Source organism: Panthera leo, chromosome A3 (genome assembly GCF_018350215.1).
Source record: "Panthera leo isolate Ple1 chromosome A3, P.leo_Ple1_pat1.1, whole genome shotgun sequence".
Lineage (NCBI taxonomy): Eukaryota > Metazoa > Chordata > Mammalia > Carnivora > Felidae > Panthera > Panthera leo.
The window spans coordinates 117,793,318-117,813,101 of NC_056681.1; the positions used below are offsets into that span (position 1 = coordinate 117,793,318).

General features: G+C 39.2%; 1 protein-coding gene across 1 annotated transcript in view; it reads right to left on the reverse strand.

The window, feature by feature from the left end:
- Nucleotides 1-394: 394 nt before the first annotated feature.
- Nucleotides 395-19,784, reverse strand: part of LOC122216486 (solute carrier family 4 member 1 adaptor protein) — a 28,262-nt gene continuing 8,872 nt past the window's right edge. Inside the window, exons 6-14 of the mRNA XM_042933379.1 lie at nt 16,128-16,288; nt 15,261-15,330; nt 14,707-14,893; nt 10,812-10,923; nt 8,606-8,846; nt 5,791-5,877; nt 4,501-4,568; nt 2,792-2,861; nt 395-736 (exon numbers count right to left, since the gene is read on the reverse strand). Of these exons, the coding sequence (XP_042789313.1) occupies nt 687-736; nt 2,792-2,861; nt 4,501-4,568; nt 5,791-5,877; nt 8,606-8,846; nt 10,812-10,923; nt 14,707-14,893; nt 15,261-15,330; nt 16,128-16,288 (1,046 nt within the window). The 3' untranslated portion in view covers nt 395-686. The remainder of the gene's footprint in view (nt 737-2,791; nt 2,862-4,500; nt 4,569-5,790; nt 5,878-8,605; nt 8,847-10,811; nt 10,924-14,706; nt 14,894-15,260; nt 15,331-16,127; nt 16,289-19,784) is intronic.

A 19,784-nucleotide genomic window follows, 5' to 3' on the forward strand; every position in this document is an offset into this window, starting at 1 on the left:
CATTCTATGACCTTATTTGCACCTTTCCACAGGAGGAAGAGAAACTAATCTGATTGATCTGAGTCCAGGACATTCAAAGGACTGAGTTTTTATCAGGACTGATGCCTGAGTGCGCAAGGTGTGCCACGGTCCCGGACTGCATCCTGATAAATCAGCGTCTGTCCTCAAACCTGGCAGTGGGAGGGGGTAGGAAGCTCCCCCTCCGTGTCTACTTTCAGTTCCAGGAATGACAGGGACACCCAGGGTCACACCATGGCATGACCTCCTATCTCAACACTTATTGGAGGAGGAGGCCATATCAGTGAATCCTAGAGCCCAACTGCCAGAAGCACCCTATTCCTCAGAAGCACAGTTCCTAAAACTTAACGAATGAAAGACACTGTGGCCTTAAACATGAGACATCTTCACCTTCTCTTTTAATAGAGTCATGTCTCTCACTTTACCAATTCTCAAAATATATGGTTTCTCTTTACATACATACACAAACACTTTTAAACATAAATGCCAAATTCAAAAGAAGCAGAGGAGTAGATAAATTTATGGAGCCACAGAACGGGAGAAAAGGCCAGTCACCAGATTTTACAAAAGATCACCTGAACTCCTTCTCTGGACATTCAACTTGATATATTATCCTAAATATCCCATGTCACATGGTCCACAAGTCTTCCTTTAGGATTCTGAAGCAGTCAATAGCCATACTTGTCATTAAGATGGGTCCTGCCATCTCCACTTTGGCCTAGATCAAAGTATAAAGAAAAAAAAGAAATACATTCACTTCTCCAAAGTCAGGAGGGAAAAGATACCCAGACACTAGTGTCCGAAAAAGTAAAACAGACAAAGAGGTTTCTTCTATTCCAGAACTCTGCCCTTTTGCATATGATTTCAAAACGTGGTCATCTTTTCATTTCTACCTTCACATTTATTAGCTGATAAAAAGCAAACATTTCTAGTACCAAAATTTCTGTTAACTACCAGTGTATGAGAAACTTGATCCATAGAAAAGCAACCTGTGATAAGCTTATGGGGAGCAAACACCTCATATACTGCCTTAAGTGCGTGTGTATGAACATAAGCTGTATACTCTCTATAGAATGCAATTCACAATCTCAAAAATGTTTATAGTCTCTCATCCAGTATGTTAACTTTTACGACTTTTTTTTTCTACACACACAACTCTACACTTGCAAAATTATGTTATGTTAGAGACTACTTACTGCAGAGTTGTTTATAATAGCAAAATTGGAAAACAGCAAATATTCACTGAGGGAACTGGTTAAATAAGTAAAGGTGTATGTATACCATAAAAAAGAACTATGCTACAAGAAGAAAGAAAGAAAGAAAGAAAGAAAGAAAGAAAGAAAGAAAGAAAGAAAGAAAGACCTATAAATAGATACAAAAGGATATCCATAGAGTGATAAGTACAAAACAGAAAGATACAGAATATGATTCTATTTGTGTAAAAAAGGTGGTGAAATATCATGTATTTTATTGTTTACACAGGCATTTCACGTGACACATATAAGAAGTCACAGAGGGGCTCCTGGGTGGCTCTGTCTGTTAAGCATCTGACTCTTGATTTCGGCTCAGGTCATAAGCTCACAGTGAGATTGAGCCCTGAGTCAGGCTCTGTGCTGACAGTGTGGAGCCTGCTTGGGATTCTCTTTCTCCCTCCCCTCCCCTCAAAATAAGTAAATAAACATTTTTTTTTAAGTCATAAGAAAGTGATATTTTGTTGGCTTTAATGGAAAATACTGAGTAGCTGAGGTAGAACCAGAAGTTGTTGTTTTTTAACTTGAAAGAAATTTTAAAATACATGCAGAAGAGAAAAATACAATGAACCTCCATGTACTCATCACCCAGCTAAAACAATTACCAATATGTGGCAAATCCTGCTTTGTCTACTACTCCCTCATCCTCTGCTTCTACTGGATTATCTTTTTTTTTTTTTTTAATGTTTATTTATTTTTGAGAGAGAGAAAGAGAGGGAGGGAGGGATGGAGGGGCAGAGAGAGACAGAGACACAGAATCCAAAGCAGGCTCCAGGCTCTGAGCTGTCAGCACAGAGCTCGACATGGGGCTCAAACTCATGAACGAGATCATGACCTGAGCCAAAGTCAGACACTTAACCGACTGAGCCACCCAGGCATTATCTTAAGGCAAATCTCAGTTATCATTCCACCTGTGAACCTTCTGTACATAGTCCTAGAAGAACTTTTCCTAAAAAACATAATTCACACTTTGAAATAATTAATAATTTCCTAATAGTATCAAACATCTGGCTAGTATGCAAAATTATCCAACTCGTATGTAACTTTTTTAATAGTTGTTTGTTCCAGGGGCGCCTGGGTGGCTCAGTCGGTTAAGCGTCTGACTTAGGCTCAGGTCATGACCTCATGGTTTGTGAGTATGAGTCCCTGCATCAGGCTCTGTGCTGACAGCTCAGAGCCTGGAGCCTGCTTTGGATTCTGTGTCTCCCTCTCTCCCTGTCCCTCCCCTAGTTGTGCTGTATCTCTCTCTGTCTCTCAAAAATAAATAAATGTTAAAAAATTAAAAAAAAAAATAGTGGTTTGTTCCAATAAGGATCCAAGCAGAATCCACAAATTATACTTGGTTGATGTATCTCTTTAGATCTTTTACTCTACCTGTTCCCCTAGAAGGGAGAATTTTCCCACTTCATACTCTTATAAAAACTTCACATTTTGAACCTTAAACATACATTACCTACTCAGAAATATAAATAAGTCTTAAGGAGAATAAGTCTTAGAAGAGAAGAAAAGTAAATACAATCTACCTTCAGGTGGGACCCACACACAGTAGTCTGGGTCATCTTCTGGATATCTGGAGGAAAGTGTTGCTGGAAGCTGCAAAGAAAACAGAAGTTATTTTACTGAAAATAATTTTAACTCTAAGAACTATTATCCCTATGCCTGTCAGCAAACAAAAACTAAGAGCAGCTTCCATTAATTACCTTCGCATAAGTAACCAAAAAATGGGAGAACATCTCTGAACCTTGACTTTTTCCTGTAAAGCCTCAACAAGTTGATTTTCAGCCAGTGAGAGTGAGTGAGGTTTTTTAAAAGAGGCAGTTAACAGAGATATGAGTTCTAATGGTATGATCTCCATACAGGGAATTTTGGTATTTGTCTTTTGATCTAGGTGGAGAAAAGAGTTAACAGAGCAAGCCTAACTGCTATCCTTTGAAAGGCCTGTTTGCAAGGCTGGCCCTCGCCTAGTTTCTGGGGACTTGGATTTCAGGAGGATTCCTACTACCCTGATAAAAGTGGCTCACTATGCCTAAACTGTCTGTAAAAAACAATAGGGTTCGTGCTGAACATTTACTTTCCTTCTTGGAGAATGAAACTGGAGTACATGCCAGGCAGGAGGTACCCATATGATCAGTCCCCAGTGGGCACTGAGTCTCTAATGGGCCTCGCTGGTTAGCAACATTTCACAAGATGTCACAACTCACTGCTAGGGGAATTAAGCACATCCTGTGTGACTCCACTGAAAAAGGACTCTTGGAAGCTTAGCCTGGTTTCCTCAGACTTTGCCCCATGTGCCTTTTCCCTCTGTTGACTGTGCTTGGTATCCTTTACTGTAGTAAATCACAGCTGTGAGTATAACTACATGCTGAGTCCTGTGAGGCCTCCTATGAATTATCTAGCCTGAGGGTGGTCTTACGGACCTCCTAACACAACTAGCAATCCCACTTTTGGAAACTTACTGTATCCATACAAAATTCTGTACACACAAGATTAGTCCTTATAGCATCGTTATAATAAAAGACTAGAAACAACCCAGCGTCAGGGCGCCTGGGTGGCTCATTCCGTTGAGTGTCTGACTTCGACTCAGATGATGATCTCACAGTTTGTGGGTTCGAGCCCCATGTCGGGCTCTGTGCTGACAGCTCAGAGCCTGGAGCCTGCTTTGGATTCTCTGTCTCCCTCTCTCTCTCTCTCTCCCTCTCTGCCCCTTCTCTGCTCGTGCTCTATCTCTTTCTCAAAAATAAACATTTTTAAAAATTAAAAAGAAAAGAAACAACCCAGCGTCAATCTATGGAGAAATGGTTAAGTATAGTACATCCATACAGTAGGAAGCCCTTGGTATACCAATACCTATTATGATTTCCACAATAGGTTAAAAAAAAAAAAAGATGTATAATGCAGTACATTACATTCTATTTTCCGTGTAATAAAAGGTCAAATAAGAATATATTATTCAAATGTCTTTGTATGGCATAAAAGGATATGAACAAAGGTTCACAAATTAATAAAAGAGGTATATGCACAGTTATAGGGAACAGTGTGGATGGAGACAACAGAGAATTCAGAAAACAAAAATTCAAAAATAAGAGAGCCCAGACTTCTAGAAGAGGAGGTATTAGGCAGTTGGGAACTCTGCTAAGGTGATCCCTAAAAATTCACTCTTCTGAATGTGGTCCATGACAAGGGGATTCATTTTTACTCCTAGAGACATGAAGATTACGACTAAGGTACTTACTTTGCCTGGACCGGGAGCTTTCTTTTTCTTCAATTCATCTCCGTTTTTCTCATATTCATTCTTTGATGCTAATTTGAGAAAAAGAAAAAAAAAGAGGCAATAGCTATTTCAGAATAAGTAAAATAGAAAGGAAAAATTCCTCCTTAGAGAACATTATAAAAATTGAACATGTAACAATCAAATTCTTAAAAATTCCCTCTACTGTAAAGATTCTATTAAAGAGAAAATTTTCCCTCTGCTAATAACCCTAGCTTTCAAATCCAAACGCTGTTCTAGAGCTTGAATGTAATCGCACTATTTGAAAAAGGAAAGGAAAATGGGCTGATTTTACTATTCTACAGTTCAACCATTACAGTTTAAAGCAGTAGAGGGGTGCGTAGGCAGCTCAGTCAGTGAGCATCCAACTTTTGATTTCGGCTCAAGTCGTGATCTCCTGGTTTGTGGGTTTGGGCCCATATCTGTACTGTTAGTGCAGAGCCTGCTTGAAATTCTCTCTCGGTCCCTTCCCCACTCTCTCAAAAATAAATAAATAAACACTTTTTTTAAAAAAAAAGCAGGGGTGCCTGGATGGCTCAGCTGGTTAAGCGTCTGACTCTTGGTTTCGGCTCAGGTCATGATCTCACGGTTTGTGGGTTCGAGCCCCACATCAGGCTCTGTGCTGGGTGGCTGGTGTCAAGCCTGCTTGGTATCCTCTCTGTTCTCCCTCTCTCCGCCCCTCCCCTGCTCATGCGCTCTCTCTCTCTCTCTCTCAAAAATAAACATTAAAATAAATGTTTATTTATTTTTTTAATGTTTATTAAACATGAAAAACACAAACGGTAAGATGATGACCTGAGCTGAAGTTAACGCTCAAACGACTGAGCCACCCAGGCACCCCAATAAACATTAAAAAAAAAAAAAAAAGGGGCAGTAGAAAACCAGTCCTTTTTATTAAAAGGCCAACTTTTCAACCAATTTCTTTTAATAGTTTTGGAATCACTCCCATGATAGGCACAGACTCATCTCTGGGAGATGGAAAATTGTGGAGGGCTATGCATGGCCATGGGAAGAGTGAAGGCATCAGGTATTCTGCAGGTCAGGAAAATGGAACCCAAGAGGCAGAAAAGGAATAAAGAAAGGCAAATGGGATGGCAGCAAACATAACCTCTCATATGTTCCAGCAGCGTCTCCCCCCAGCATGCTCTGTGAAAGGCCACGCTCTATGCTGCTTCAGCTCGACTCCAACCCCTCCTCTGACACCAGCTGGTTGCTTATGTGCAGAGCAGCTAAGGAGGAGGCTACGCTACTTGCCTGAGGGTTCCTCACATGATGCAGCTGTTTCACTAATCTCTTGATAATCTTTATTCTGTTGCACTTGGCTGAGTTGAGACATGTTTTCTATAAAATGCAGAACCAGAGTGTACTGTTATTATTTAATTCATAGGAGGGAACCAAGAAAACAAAGGCAAAAGCAAGAAAAGCTAAGTAAATACATAATCATCCAGCCTTACCATCATTAGCTTCAATAACCTTAATTAGATTTTCAAAAAAAAGTACCTCCATATGGCTAACAGAGAAACCAATTTTCCACTTTAAAAACTGGCCAACTCTGAGCTAAAACTTTTCAGCAGTACTTACCAAAACCCTTAAAAATGCACATATTCCTTGGCCTAGAAATTCTACTTCCAGGAACAGATTCAAAGAAAATAATCAGAGATGAATACCAAGATTTATTACATACAGTATGTTTATAATAGCAAAAATTAACAAATAATGTACAGGTCTAACAATATGGAGTTGATTAAATCAATCATGGCACATGCATATGATGGACCACTATGCTTATTGAAGTCACATTTTAAAAGAACATTTTTAGACATGGGAATGCAAGCTGGTTCAGCCACTCTGGAAAACAGTATGGAGGTTCCTCAAAAAATTAAAAATAGAACTACCCTATGACCCAGCAATTGCACTACTAGGTATTTATCCAAGGGATACTGGTGTGCTGTTTCGAAGGGACACATGCACCTCAATGTTTATAGCAGCACTATCAATAATAGCCAAAATATGGAAAGAGCCCAAATATCCATAAACGGATGAATGGATAAAGAAGATGTGGTATATATATACAATGGGGTATTATTACTCAGCAATCAAAAAGAATGAAATCTTGCCATCTGCAACTATGTGGATGGAACTAGAAGGTATTAGGCTAAGCGAAATTAGTCAGAGAAAGACAAATATCATATGATTTCACTCATATGAGGACTTTAAGAGACAAAACAGATGAACATAAGGGAAGGGAAGCAAAAATAATATAAAAACAGGGAGGGGGACAAAACATAAGAGACTCTTACATATGAAGAACAAACAGAGGGTTACTGGAGGGATTATGGGAGGGGGATGGGCTAAATGGATCAGGGGCATTAAGGAATCTACTCCTGAAGGGGCGCCTGGGTGGCTCAGTTAGTTGAGCGTCCGACTTCAGCTCAGGTCATGATCTCGCAGCTCATGAGTTTGCATCCCACGTCGGGCTCTGTGCTGACAGCTCAGAGCCTGGAGCCTGCTTCCGATTCTGTGTCTCCCTCTCTGCCCCAACCCACTCGCATTCTGTCTCTGTCTCTGTCTCTGTCTCTCTCAAAAATAAACATTAAAAAAATAAAAACTAAAAAAAAAAAAACAAAAGGAATTTACTCCTGAAATCATTGTTGCACTATATGCTAACTAATTTGGATGTAAATTTTTTAAAAAATTTTGTTTAATAATAAAATTTAAAACCAAAAAAAATAATTTAAAAAATTGATTAAAAAAATAAAAGAACATGTCAAGACAGAGAAAAAAATAGATTATAAAATAGCATGTACAACATAATCCTAATAGTGAAAAAAAAAGAGGCCTAGAGTAATCCCTAATCAGCTGCAAATTTACTAATTAATGTATCTTTACCAAATTTTAAAATCTTCTATTTTTATACACACACATACTTCCTTTGCTCCTTTAAAGAAAAAATACAATACTTATTGCTCCCTTTCCTGCTGGCCTGCTTATATGCCACCCTCACAATATATGGATCAGAGACTAGACTCATTAAAAAAGCATGTATTACGCACCTTGTTTGAAAAGGCTAAGCATTTTGCCAATAACTAAACAAAAGGAGAATGCAAAAACAAAAGATCTCTCACAGATGAAAAAAACAGTAACTTTTCTTTTCTCAAACAACTGAGGATGATTCAAGAGAATGTCTACATACCAGGCCTGTTGTTTTATGTAGATAAGCCTGGTTTGTTTTGGAAGTAGACATGCAAACTTTCCCACACATATTTAATGTCAGTTTTTGTTTTGTTTTTCGTCAAGCTCTCTATTTTCTGTGAAGTCTTAATATTGCCAGACAGTTTGGCCACCCTGCAGGAAAGTAACTCCTGCAGTGGACAAGGAGAGAAAGATACTAAAATGATAAACAATCATCTCTAGGGGTGAGACTGCAGTAGATCTCTCTTTTCTTCTTTGGACTTTGATGTATGATCGGAAGTTTCTAAAATGAATTTATCTTCCTTTTATAATCAGAAGAAAACATATTCAAAAGCCAATCAATTCCCTCTTTTTCATCAAGCCTTTGCTGAGGTGGGTCTCTGCGAGGTGTTCTGCTAGGTACCACGGACAAAAAGATGAATAAGGCATTATGCTTCCTGAGCAGTATGCACAGTGGGTACAATTATGCTTAGCCTCTGTTTTAGGGATAGGGAAAAAAATGAGCAAGAGGAGGTTTATCCTTAAACCACCTAATCAGGCCTCATCATGAACCTAGTCCACTGCCCTCCAATCACACAGTGGCAGCTGCTCAGCATTATTTCATAGCAACTGTGGTTTCAGATTCCACAGCTTTCAAAGTTTCACAACTCTGGAATAGACTGGAAATGCCTGCCCTTATTTTGCAATGAGGATAAATAATGACTGACAGTCAAAGAAAGACCAAGAAGATATGTTTCCACAGAGTCAGCTGTGTTATATATCATAAAGTGCCACAAAGTCAAAATGCACAAGCAAGAACTGGCTTTGCTTTTTAGACCTCTGCACAATTAATGCAAATGCCCCACTGAACAGCATAGGAAGGAGAGGAAAGATTTACCATGGTTTTTTGTTTCTTTAGAACATGTGAGATCAGTGGGAGGCCTCGCTTCCTGCACTGCTTCTTCCAGCTCTATCTCCGCCTGTAACCTACTGCTCTCAGCCTCCATATTTTTCTTTTCATCCTCCTCCTTTTCCTTCTCCACATCTTCTTCTTCTTCTTCCTCCTCCTCTTCTACTTCAGGCTCATCCTTCATTCTCATTAGAGCTGGAGGGAGTTCTGGACGTTTGGGGGGTAACTTCTATAAAGGAAACAAAACCATGAATGAAGAGTTCCACATAATGAGAAAGAGACAACTCTCTTCAAGGAGGTTAAGCTAAACGTGGAGAATGTCTAACCCCTCCAGGTTGATGAACCCTGCAGAAGTCTGCTGGAAGGAGGACCTGCACATGAGCTTTTATCCATCTGTGGACCCTTAACACATTATCTTTATTAGTTTCTAGGGTCCAAAGAATATTAAGTACAAAACACTTGAAACAGCTTGTAGGGAATGAAAACATTTATTCCAGGCGAGTACCTGCTGCAGGAATTCTGTCCTGTTACCCCTCAGGGGGTTAAAGGATCTTCATCACAAAATCTAAGAAACAGATTATTTGCCTAGATTTTTCACTTTAGATTTAACTCAATTTAAGGAAATAAGACATGTAAATTGGTAAAACAGATGCTGAAGAAAAGACATTCCTTGAAGAATAAAGTCAAACATTCTGATCAAGACCTCTCAATAAAAGTAATTATTAGAAAAAGTTGATTGCAGCTTAAGAAATAGAAAGTACCAAAGTGTACGTTGGGCATATCATTTTTTAAATAAAGGATTTAATTCAGTAATCCTTTCAAGAGAGCTTTTTATTTTATTTTTTTAATTTTATTTCAAGTAGGCTCCATGCCCAACATGGGCCTTGAACTTATGACCCTGAGATTAAGAGTTGTATGCTCTACTGACTGAGCCATCCAGGCACCCCTAAAGAGAGTTTTTAAGTAGAGTTTTTCCACTAACTAAAACACAAGTACTTCCAGTCCCCCCATCCTCACAGAAAAACCTCCATCTCAGGTCAACCACATACTCACTCACAACATATGGCTGGGACTTCAGGCTTCTTCCCCCAGATGGCAGTTTACCCTAATTGAAGGTGCTGGGGGCTGAATTCTGTCCCCACAAAATTCATACGTTGAAGTCCCAATCCTTAGTACCTCAGAAGTAACCATATTTAGAGATAAAATCTTTAAAGAGGTAAGTTAAAACAAAGCAGTTAGAGTAGGACCCTAATCCAATATGGCTGGTATTTTTTTTTTTTTTTTGAGAGGGCGAGAGAGAGAAAGAGAGAGAGAGAGAGCGAGCATGCACAGAAGGAAAGAGCAGGGGAGGGGCAGAGAGAGAGGGAGGGAGAGACTCCCAAGCAGGCTCCGCACTGTCAGCCCCACCTGGGGCTCAATCTCACGAACCTTGATAGTGACCTGAGCCAAAATCTAGATTCAGACACTTAACCGAGTCACCCAGGTATCCCACTATGACTGGTACTCTTATAAGAGGAGGAGGAGAGGGGAGACACCACAGGTGCAAGTGCACAGACAGGTGACCACGTGGAGATGCAGGAAGAGGGCAGCCATCCCCAAGCCTAGGAAAGAGACCTCAGGGGAAACCAACCCTGCTGGCATGCTGATCTCAGAACTGTGAGAAAATAAATTTCTGTCCTCTAAGCCGCTCAGTCCGTGGTATTTGGTTAGGGCAGCCCTTGCACACTAATACACAAGATTCAGCTCTTTGGGGTGATGAAAACCTTCTAAAAGCTGGACCTGTAAACAGGGATGTATATAAAACAAAAACATTCACCAGTGAAGTGTTAGAGGATAACAGAGAGATCACAAAACTCAAAAAAGAGAGGACCTGGATTTGATTGCCAGTCTAGTCACTTAATGATGAGGATGTGTCCCGTAATTAATCTCTCTGACCCTGTTTCCTCACCTGCTAGAGGTAATAATTCCCACAAGTCAGCAAGTGTTGAAGGGATTAAATGAAGTAAGGAACACCACATGACAGAGCCGGGTGCAGTGACTATATAACTAACAAATGCTGAGTCCCACCAGGAAAAGAGACACTTCTTAAATGCAACATCCATCACAAATTAATACACTGATGTTCAATGTACAAATCAGTTATATGCAAATTGACTTGAGAGCTAAAAGTTTAACACCGTGACCCACAACTTACCCCTACTGTTCCCGTTTTTAATTTGAATTTGCTTCCTCCTTTCATGGCACCAAAGAGAGGCAACGTAAGCTTTTTAGCTTTGTTTTCCACATCTGTAGTCTGACTTTCAGTCCTAAGAAGAAAGAGTAATTGTACATGTCTATTCCAGTGAGGCCAAAATTTTATCTAAAAACACTCTGGACTCTGACAAAGAAACTTCTGGGAAACAAAAATTTCCACAAAATGAATATCTAAGCATATACCAACAGGAAAAGGCCAACGGAGTCTGAATGGACAATGATACTGCTGACTGTCACAGACACAGGACTATTAAGGGCGAGATGAGGTTCTTAACTTCAGTTAAGTCCCAACATGCTACATGACTTCACCTTCATAAAATGATGCTAACAGTACGAAGGTCACTGGCAAATGGGGCAAGATCCCATTCCCACTAAGTGGCAGGAGACGGGTCCACAAAGTAAAGCCCTATTTTCCACCAACCTCGCAAGAGGACCCACAGTGTCTTGCCTGGAGTCCACACTTATAACCGTGGACAAAGGCTCTGATCACAGAAGTTAAAAAAACAAAAACAAAAACAAAAACCTCTGTGAAGGGGCTACACTGCGTGGTGAGTAATGACAAGGACATAATGAGAGACCTTACAACTGGTGAGTTTGTCAGCGTCTCACTGGCTGGAGAGAATTATAACAGCTAAGCCCACTAGGGTAAAGCTAAGGAAGAGCAAAAAGAAGAGATTATAGAAATTGGGAAACAGCAGGGGCAAAAAAAAGAACACAGCAGAAACAAAAAGGATGTAGTTGAGTTGACAAGACATTCAGAGAGTAGGCAGAGGTGACGATGACAAGATAGCATGAGGAGACATAGGGAAGGGCAGGTCTGCATTCTGGAACACAGGGACAGCACTGGCACTCAAGACACACAGTGAGCCATATGAGAAAATGACCTTGCTGCTCTATACTGAAGCCCCATTTGTCACTACTACCTTCTTCTACCTAAGTCTTACCCCTCAGTGGTGCTCTTGGGCCTAGCCTCACCACCTTGCTCTCTACCATGGACAGACCCATTGCCTTGCTAAGCCACCAGAAAAATCCTGCCTGTTTGTCCGTAAAGACTTTTCATCAAATACTATCCTTCACAGCCCCTCCCTACAGGTCTCAGGAAGGTTCTAGCACAGAAGACAAAAGCAAGAGCAACCCAGATATTCTTCAGCTCCATTAAATAGCTTGGCTTGTCTGGAAGACGGGCAAAGTCACCCCAAGGAGCCAAATGGCAGAAGACGGGATCCCAATCAAGAGCTGCTTGGGCAGGGGCAGGAGGGGTGTTAGGTAGAAAGGTTGGAAGGTCAACCAAAGTGAGAAGAGGAGGGAGAAGATACACACATCTGTACATGTGCTGCTGAAGTGAGCACAAGGTACACACATCTGAAGTCCAGGATATAAAGTAGGAGAGGGAGGAGAAACTAAGCAGACACACAGACAGCAGGAAGGGAGGCTGTGGAGGAGACTGGCATACCTTCTCTGGAAGGGATGACTTAGCAAGGGAAAGGATTTCAGAGTTGGAATTAAAATTCAATGTTAATTGGTTTACCCTCAGCTATACCTCCAGAGTTTTTACCCTTTCTCCACAAACACAATGTTACAAATAACTGCTAAGTATAACAGAAACAGGACAATGATCACAATGATGATACAGACACTTTGTCAAGTGCTGTTCGAGTCATCTTTGCAACATCACCAGTACTTCTAATTGACAGACGAGGAAGGCGAAGGTCAAAGAAGTTGCATAATTTGCCTCAAAATGCCCAAAAAGTAATTGATAGAGTTGAGAATGAAAGCCAGGGAGTCTAACTCGAGTGCTAACCCCCCTCCTCACTATCAGTAAATCAAATGCCACCAGGGTCAAACAGACCTTTGTGGACTGACCTATCAATCACTGCGTTAAATAACCAAACTACACATAAATCCTTTAACAAAACTGCTAGTAATTTAGGGACAAATTTTCTGTACAATCAAGGGCTTCAGATACATAGATACATTTTACCTTTACATCTCGACATAAAAATTGTCCCCCAGTACCTAGATGTTTATCTATACAATGCCCCCAGCATCAAGTCACAGGTTTTGTACACAGGGGTAAGGCGCCGCATACTGACAATCTAAAGCAGTGCCGTCTAACAGAATTTTCTGCAATTATGGAAACGCTCTGCATCTGCACTGTCCAATACAGTAGCCACTATCCACATGTGGCTACTGAGGAGTTAAAATGTGGCTAGTTGTCTGAAGAACTGAATTTGCAATGTCATTTCATTTTAATATCACATAAGACTAATGGGTGCTATATAGGAAGGACATCACAGATCAAAAGAAAATGAGAAACTTTCTATAATTAATTACCTTCTTAAGTGTGTGTACCCATCTGGGCAATGCCACTTTTTGAGATGCCCACCTGGATTGTCCTGGATTGTGCTCACTTAAAGTGGCTTATTTCTACAACAACCTACTCAACATTTTCAAAATTTGTTGAGACCACTTAGAACAAAATTTGAAAATATTGTCAAGTTGAAAGACTGGACCTTATTCTCTCTCTCTCTCTCTCTCTCTCACACACACACACACATACACACACACACACACACACACACACACACACATTCATACACTCATCAATACTAGTCAAGTCTGGGAAAAATTATTCCCAAAATTTTGTTCACAAATTACTAAAAAATCTTCTCGATTTCTACAAATGGATTTGGGTTATTTTCTTCCAAAAATTTCCCCAAAATCAACTTTAGGGGATTATGCCTTCCCCCATTTTAAAGGAAGAAATTCCACTTTAAAAGTATTTAAATACATTAAAATTGTCAACTGGTTCTTAGGAATGACAAATCAGGTGTTAAAATGACAATCTGTGGTTTTAAAATCATAGATAAAAAAATGGTATTACGTTGTTGTACTTGTCTTCCTCTTTCTCTTATGAGCAAGATTGAGCATCATTTTATATAGTTATATAGCTATTTGTATTTCTTTTTCAGTGGCCTGTCAGTTGATATCCTTTTCCCATTTTTCTCTTTGGTAGATGGTTGTCTACTTATTCGAAGGTCTTTATAGATTAGGGAAATTAGCCTTTTGTACATGTTGCTCTTTAAAATTTACTCTGGGGGCACCTGGGTGGCTCAGCCAGTTGAGCATCTGACTTCAGCTCAGGTCATGATCTCACGGCTCATGAGTTCAAGTCCTGTGTCAGGCTCTGTGCTGACAGCACGGAGCCTGGAGCCTGCTTCAGAATCTATCTCCCTCTCTCTCTGCCCCTCCCTTTCTCATGCTCTGACTTTCTCTCTCTCTTTCTCAAAAATAAACATTTTAAAAAAAATATTTTTAATAAAAAAATAAAAAATAAAGAAGTTTACTCTGCATTAAAAATTAAGAAAAAAATCAGAGCTTTCCAATGAAAAAGTAATCAATATAGTTTTCTCTAAAATTCCTACAGCAGTCCATATTTCACAAATGAAATGGCTTTTTACTCTATGAAATCACTGCCTTCTGTGCTTTAAAGGGTTCCCTACAGTCTATTTTTATTCTGTAATGATTATCTAAGAAAATAAAGATATAATGGGACTCCTGGGTAGCTTAGTCGGTAAGCATCCAACTTTGGCTCAGGTCATGATCTCATAGCTTGTGAGTTCGAGCCATGAGTCGGGCTCTGCGCTTACAGTAGAGAGCCTTGCTTGGGATTCTCTCTCCCTTGTTCTCTGTCCCCCACCCCCCACTCATACCTTCTCTCTCTCTCAAAATAAATAAACTTAAAAACAATTTTAAAAAAAGAAAGATATAATTCAAAATGTTATCTGTGCAAACATGCTTATTTAAAATTTCAAGTATAACTAAGACTTACTTACTTTTTTAGTTCTGGAATCTCTGCTGGTTTTACAATTTTTATCAATCCTTTAAGTCTCTGTAGTTCTTTCCTCAGTTCAAAAGTTCTCAGGTGAAGTTTCTTCCGGGACACACCATCCAATGCACTCCCTGATTTCATTTCTGACATGAACGCATCTAAGGAGTCCTGAGATGGCGACTCTGATAAAGCTGTCCAAGAAAAAGAGAATACATGTTTAGAAAAATTGCCTCAAATATTTTAAAACTCAGCCAAAGTTTCTGTAGAAAAGTCAGTAACTTAAAGTTGGACAGAGGACATTACTGGTATTAGGAATAAGAAAACAGGTTATAGCTTGGAGACCTTGGGACATCACTTTGCCTTAATGCACTTCATTCCCCTCATCTATTACATAGAAAGTTTAAACCAAATAATTTATAACGTTCCTTATAGTTCTAAGATGTTCTGTTGTTCCTTAGAAAGGCTCCATATTCTGTACATCTTACTAACTAGCCTGGAAGAGTGCAATACTTATGGGAGATGCCCTATACATATTTGTTTCATGGGTCATTAACTTACCTTTGCTTGACGCTTTCAGTTTCTCAGAAATTTCAGAAAGTTCCCTTTCAGCATCATTTAACTTTGCAACCTGTAATGCCCAGATTAACAGGGTTAACAAATGTTTTTCTTCTTTCAAAATATGGTAGCTTTCCTGTCTTCCTCATCTTATTTCCACTATTGTTACGAGTTTAAGAGGATTCAATCAGAAGTGTAATTAAATGTGCTCTTTATGGAGTTAACATTTTCATGCGTTTATATGATTCAAGCTGAGTTAATTTCTGAATTCAGAATTTAACAGAATGAAAGTACAGAACATAGACTTGACTTTACTCAGAAGAACTCAAGTCATTTCTTTTCACTGATGAATCAAAGAACAAAGCAAAACAAAACAAAACAAAAAAACAACAGATGTTGGGTAATGTTTTAAGCTCTGAATACTACTAATTATAGTGAAAAGACATGCTATCTTATAATGATTTCATGAAGGATATACTACTTAAGACTATTACCAAACTACATTCCTCAAAATTCCTTTCACAATTCTTGACTGCCAGAAGTCTAAAGTTGATTTCACCTCAGAATGTCCAAATTTGGAACTTTTTCCTTTCTTTTTGTGGGATTAACATCATACCCAAAGAATGCTTATGAATGGATCAAGATCCACTGTGAGGCAGACAGAGTCTCTAGCAGCAAGCCAAACTTTTCTCCAACTTGTGTAAGACTAGTTGTTTGTTACTATCAAATTTACAGATCAAGAAAGTTATACTTGAGTACCAGATTTCAACACCACTGCTTTAAAAATTGTAATTATAAAACAAATTTAAATAATATATTATCTTATTAAAAAATTAAACTACCACAGCTACTTCTATAAATAAAACTTGCCAATGATTCAAACGTCTCTGGCTTCTCATCAATCTTCCCAGCCTTCTTCATACGGTTCAGACGCTTCTTTTCAACCAGGCCGGTCCGATCAAGAAATGTGTCATCATCACTATCATAAAAGTCTTCATCCTCCCAGTTCTTGGCTTTCCTTTTCCGAGATACTAGAAGGAGATAAAAAAAAAAAAGTGGTAATAAATAAGTTAAAAAGAAAAAGAATCTTTCAATTATTGAAAGATTCAACAAGCTGTCAGACTACATATAAAAACAAAGGGTTAGGGTGCCTGTGTGGCTTAGTCGGTAAAGCATCCAATTCTTGATTTCAGCGCAGGTCATGATCTCCCATGCTGGCAGTGCAGAGCCTGCTTGGGATTCTCTCTCTCCCCCTCTCTCTCTTCCCCTCCCCTGCTTGCACTCTGGTTCCCTCTCATAAATAAATAAACGAACAAACTTAAAAACAACAACAACAAAGCGTTAAACCTGGAAGACATTATGCTAAGTGAAATAAGCCAGACACACGATTCCACTTACAAGAGTTAACTAGAATAGTCAAATTCAGAGAAACAGAAGGTAGAATGGTAATCATCAGGGACTAGTGGAAGGAAGAATGAGAAATTAGTGTTTAATGCGTACAAAGTTTCAATATGGGAAGATGAGAAAGTACTGAGATGGACATAGCAATGGTTGCACAACAATGTGAATGTATTTAATACACTTCATGCTCACAATGGTGAATTTTATGATATGTATGTTTTACCACATTAAGAAAAATTAAACAAAGGGCTATTTAATGAACAAAAGGCTCTCAAAAATCAATGAGTAAAAAAGGAAAAAGATAAATGAGGAAAAGATCAATAATCTAAAAGAAAATTTGGGAAAGAATAATCAAAGCAGTTCACAGAAAAAGAAATACAATGGCCAAAACATTTTATAAGATGTTAATAATGCCCAACTTGGCAAGGGTACGGGGAAATGGACTCTCAAACAGCTGATGGGAATTTACATTGATACACAATCTTTTTTTTTTTTTTTTATGTTTATTCATTTTTGAAAGACATAGACAGAGCACAAGCAGGGGTGGGGCGGAGAGAGAGGGGGACACAGAATCTGAAGCAGGCTCCAGGCTCTGAGCTGTCAGCACAGAGCCCGATGCGGGGCTCGAACTCACTAACCTCAAGATCATGACCTGAGCTGACGTCAGATGCTCAACCGACTGAGCCACCCAGGTGCCCTGTTACACAATCTTTTTGATGGTCAACCTCACAATATCTGTCAAATGCAATTGATCTAACAATTCTACTTATAGGAAATTATCCTATGGGTATCAATGCCCTGTTATTTGTAACAGTGAAAATCTGGAAAGCCCATCAATAGGGAACTATGTTAGCTATTACTTTTTTGTCCACCCTATGTCCACCCTATGCCATCTTACTCCTCTTGTTATGCTAAAAGTACCCCTTTTCTTCTAGAATACTCCTCCTCCATTCCATCTGGATTAGGGGTCATCATGTGACCAAAGCCAAATCAGTAAGAATCCTTCCCTCATATTTATATTTAGATACGTGCAAAAAAGGGCTCTCTTTCCAATGAGATTATGAAAGAGGGAAGATACAAATCTAAGCAGTGAGCAGCCAGCTCTTTTGCATGGGGTAAGAATCTGTCTGCAAAATAAAACCATATGCTCATGTGACAGACTCACACACATACACACACACAGCTTTTATGGTGTCCTGTGACACTGAGACTTCTGGTTTGATAGGACCAGAACTTAAGGTCCTAGTTCATACAGTTCCTCCTTCAATCCTGTAAGCAATTCTTCTCAACCTGGAGAAGAGATGGACAATAGTGGAGATGGAGCCAATAACTTTTCTCCCTAAGCTAGTCTGAATTGGGTTTCTATTATTTACAACCAAAACAGTCCTTATTAAAAAAACTTCATGATTTCCAGGTTAAGATGGTACACTGAACGTACATATGTAATTTCACTCTCTCCCCATATCCCACTAAAGCTGTGGTAAAGAAATCTGTTTTAAAAACATTAACCTACTGGGGCACCTGGCTGGCTTAGCTGGCACAGCATGGGACTCTTGATCCTGGGGTTGTGAGTTTGGGTCCCATGTTAGGTACAGAGCTTACTTAAAAATAATTAAATAAACAAACAAATAAATAAACAAACAAACATTAATCTACAAAGACAGAACAGGAGAAGGAATAGCAATACCTAATTTTTGGAAATTATAAAACAGACAGACAAGTGGAAACTTAACTTAGCAGAACTAAAAAAGATGAATCCTAAAACAACAGTGGGGAAAGATGAGAACCAATCTGATGATACTGCAGAATCCTCAAAAGGATCTGGAACCGGGGATAGACAGTAGTGCTAAAATAAAAAGAACTGAGTAAAAGCTGGTTGAGAAAAAGATCCTCCTCCCTGACTACTTACCTCCTCATCCCCAGAAAAAAATCCAGAGGTTAATCCCTAGAAAGGGTAAGATAAAAAGTCTTTGCATTGTGGACTGCCCAGTTTATGTTCTATATTCTACATATTAAATATGTATTTATTTATTCTAAAAATAGTACTGTCCTGAAAATAGCTGAATTTTGAGAATCTGCCCAGCCATCTTCCAGCACTTAGCTCTAAGAATTTCAGGAAGGAAGAATTTCAGGAATTTCATGCAGGAAGTCAGAAGAGTACTCTCTGAGGAATCCCGCCAGCAGAAGAAGAAAAAACCTAACGATTCTTACATGAGGAGTTCCCCAACAAAAGGCCCACATTAATCTATAGTGTTACTCAAAGGTAATAAGCCCCACCTATATATTCCAAGCTGTCAATCACCTTTTTTGTCCCCAAATAAGAATCTACACCCAAGGACTACACAAAAACTGGGAAACACCTCTAACATGCAGGACCAAGACTACACAAAAAAGAAAAGGCAGAGATTAGCAGCAAGATGAGATACTTAAAATCCAGGAAACAACAATAGCATATTATATTTTAAAAATGAATACCCAAAGGACAAAAATGAGCCTTGGAAATTAAAATCTTGATTGCAAAATGTAAAGATAAGGCTGCAGAAATCTCCCAGAAAGAATAAAAAGACATAGAGATAAAAAAAAAAAGAGGGGCACCTGGGTGGCTTGGTCAGTTGAGTGTCCGACTTCGGCTCAGGTCATGATCTCACGGCCCGTGAGTTCGAGCCCCGCGTCGGGCTCTGTGCTGACCGCTCAGAGCCTGCAGCCTGTTTCAGATTCTGTGCCTCCCTCTCTCTCTGCCCCTCCCCTGTTCATGCTCTGTCTCTCTCTCTGGCTCAAAAACAAATAAACGTTGAAAAAAAAAAATTTAAAAAAAAAAAAAAAAAGAAAGGAAAAAAAAGATAAGAAACTTAAATGGTCAGTCTAAGATGTTCAATATCAAAATAACAAAATTCAAGAGAGAAAGAGAAAACAGAAGGATGAAATGATTAATGGCATAATTCCAGAAATGTTTCTAACTATCAAAGATTTCCAGATCAAAAGGACCCAACAAGTACCTAGAAAAATGGATGAAAATAGACCCACAGAAAGGTACATCATAGTTAAGTTTCAGAAGCTTGAGAACAAAGGGAAGCTCCTACAAACTCCTAGTGTGTGTGTAGGGGATGGGAAATGACATACACTAGA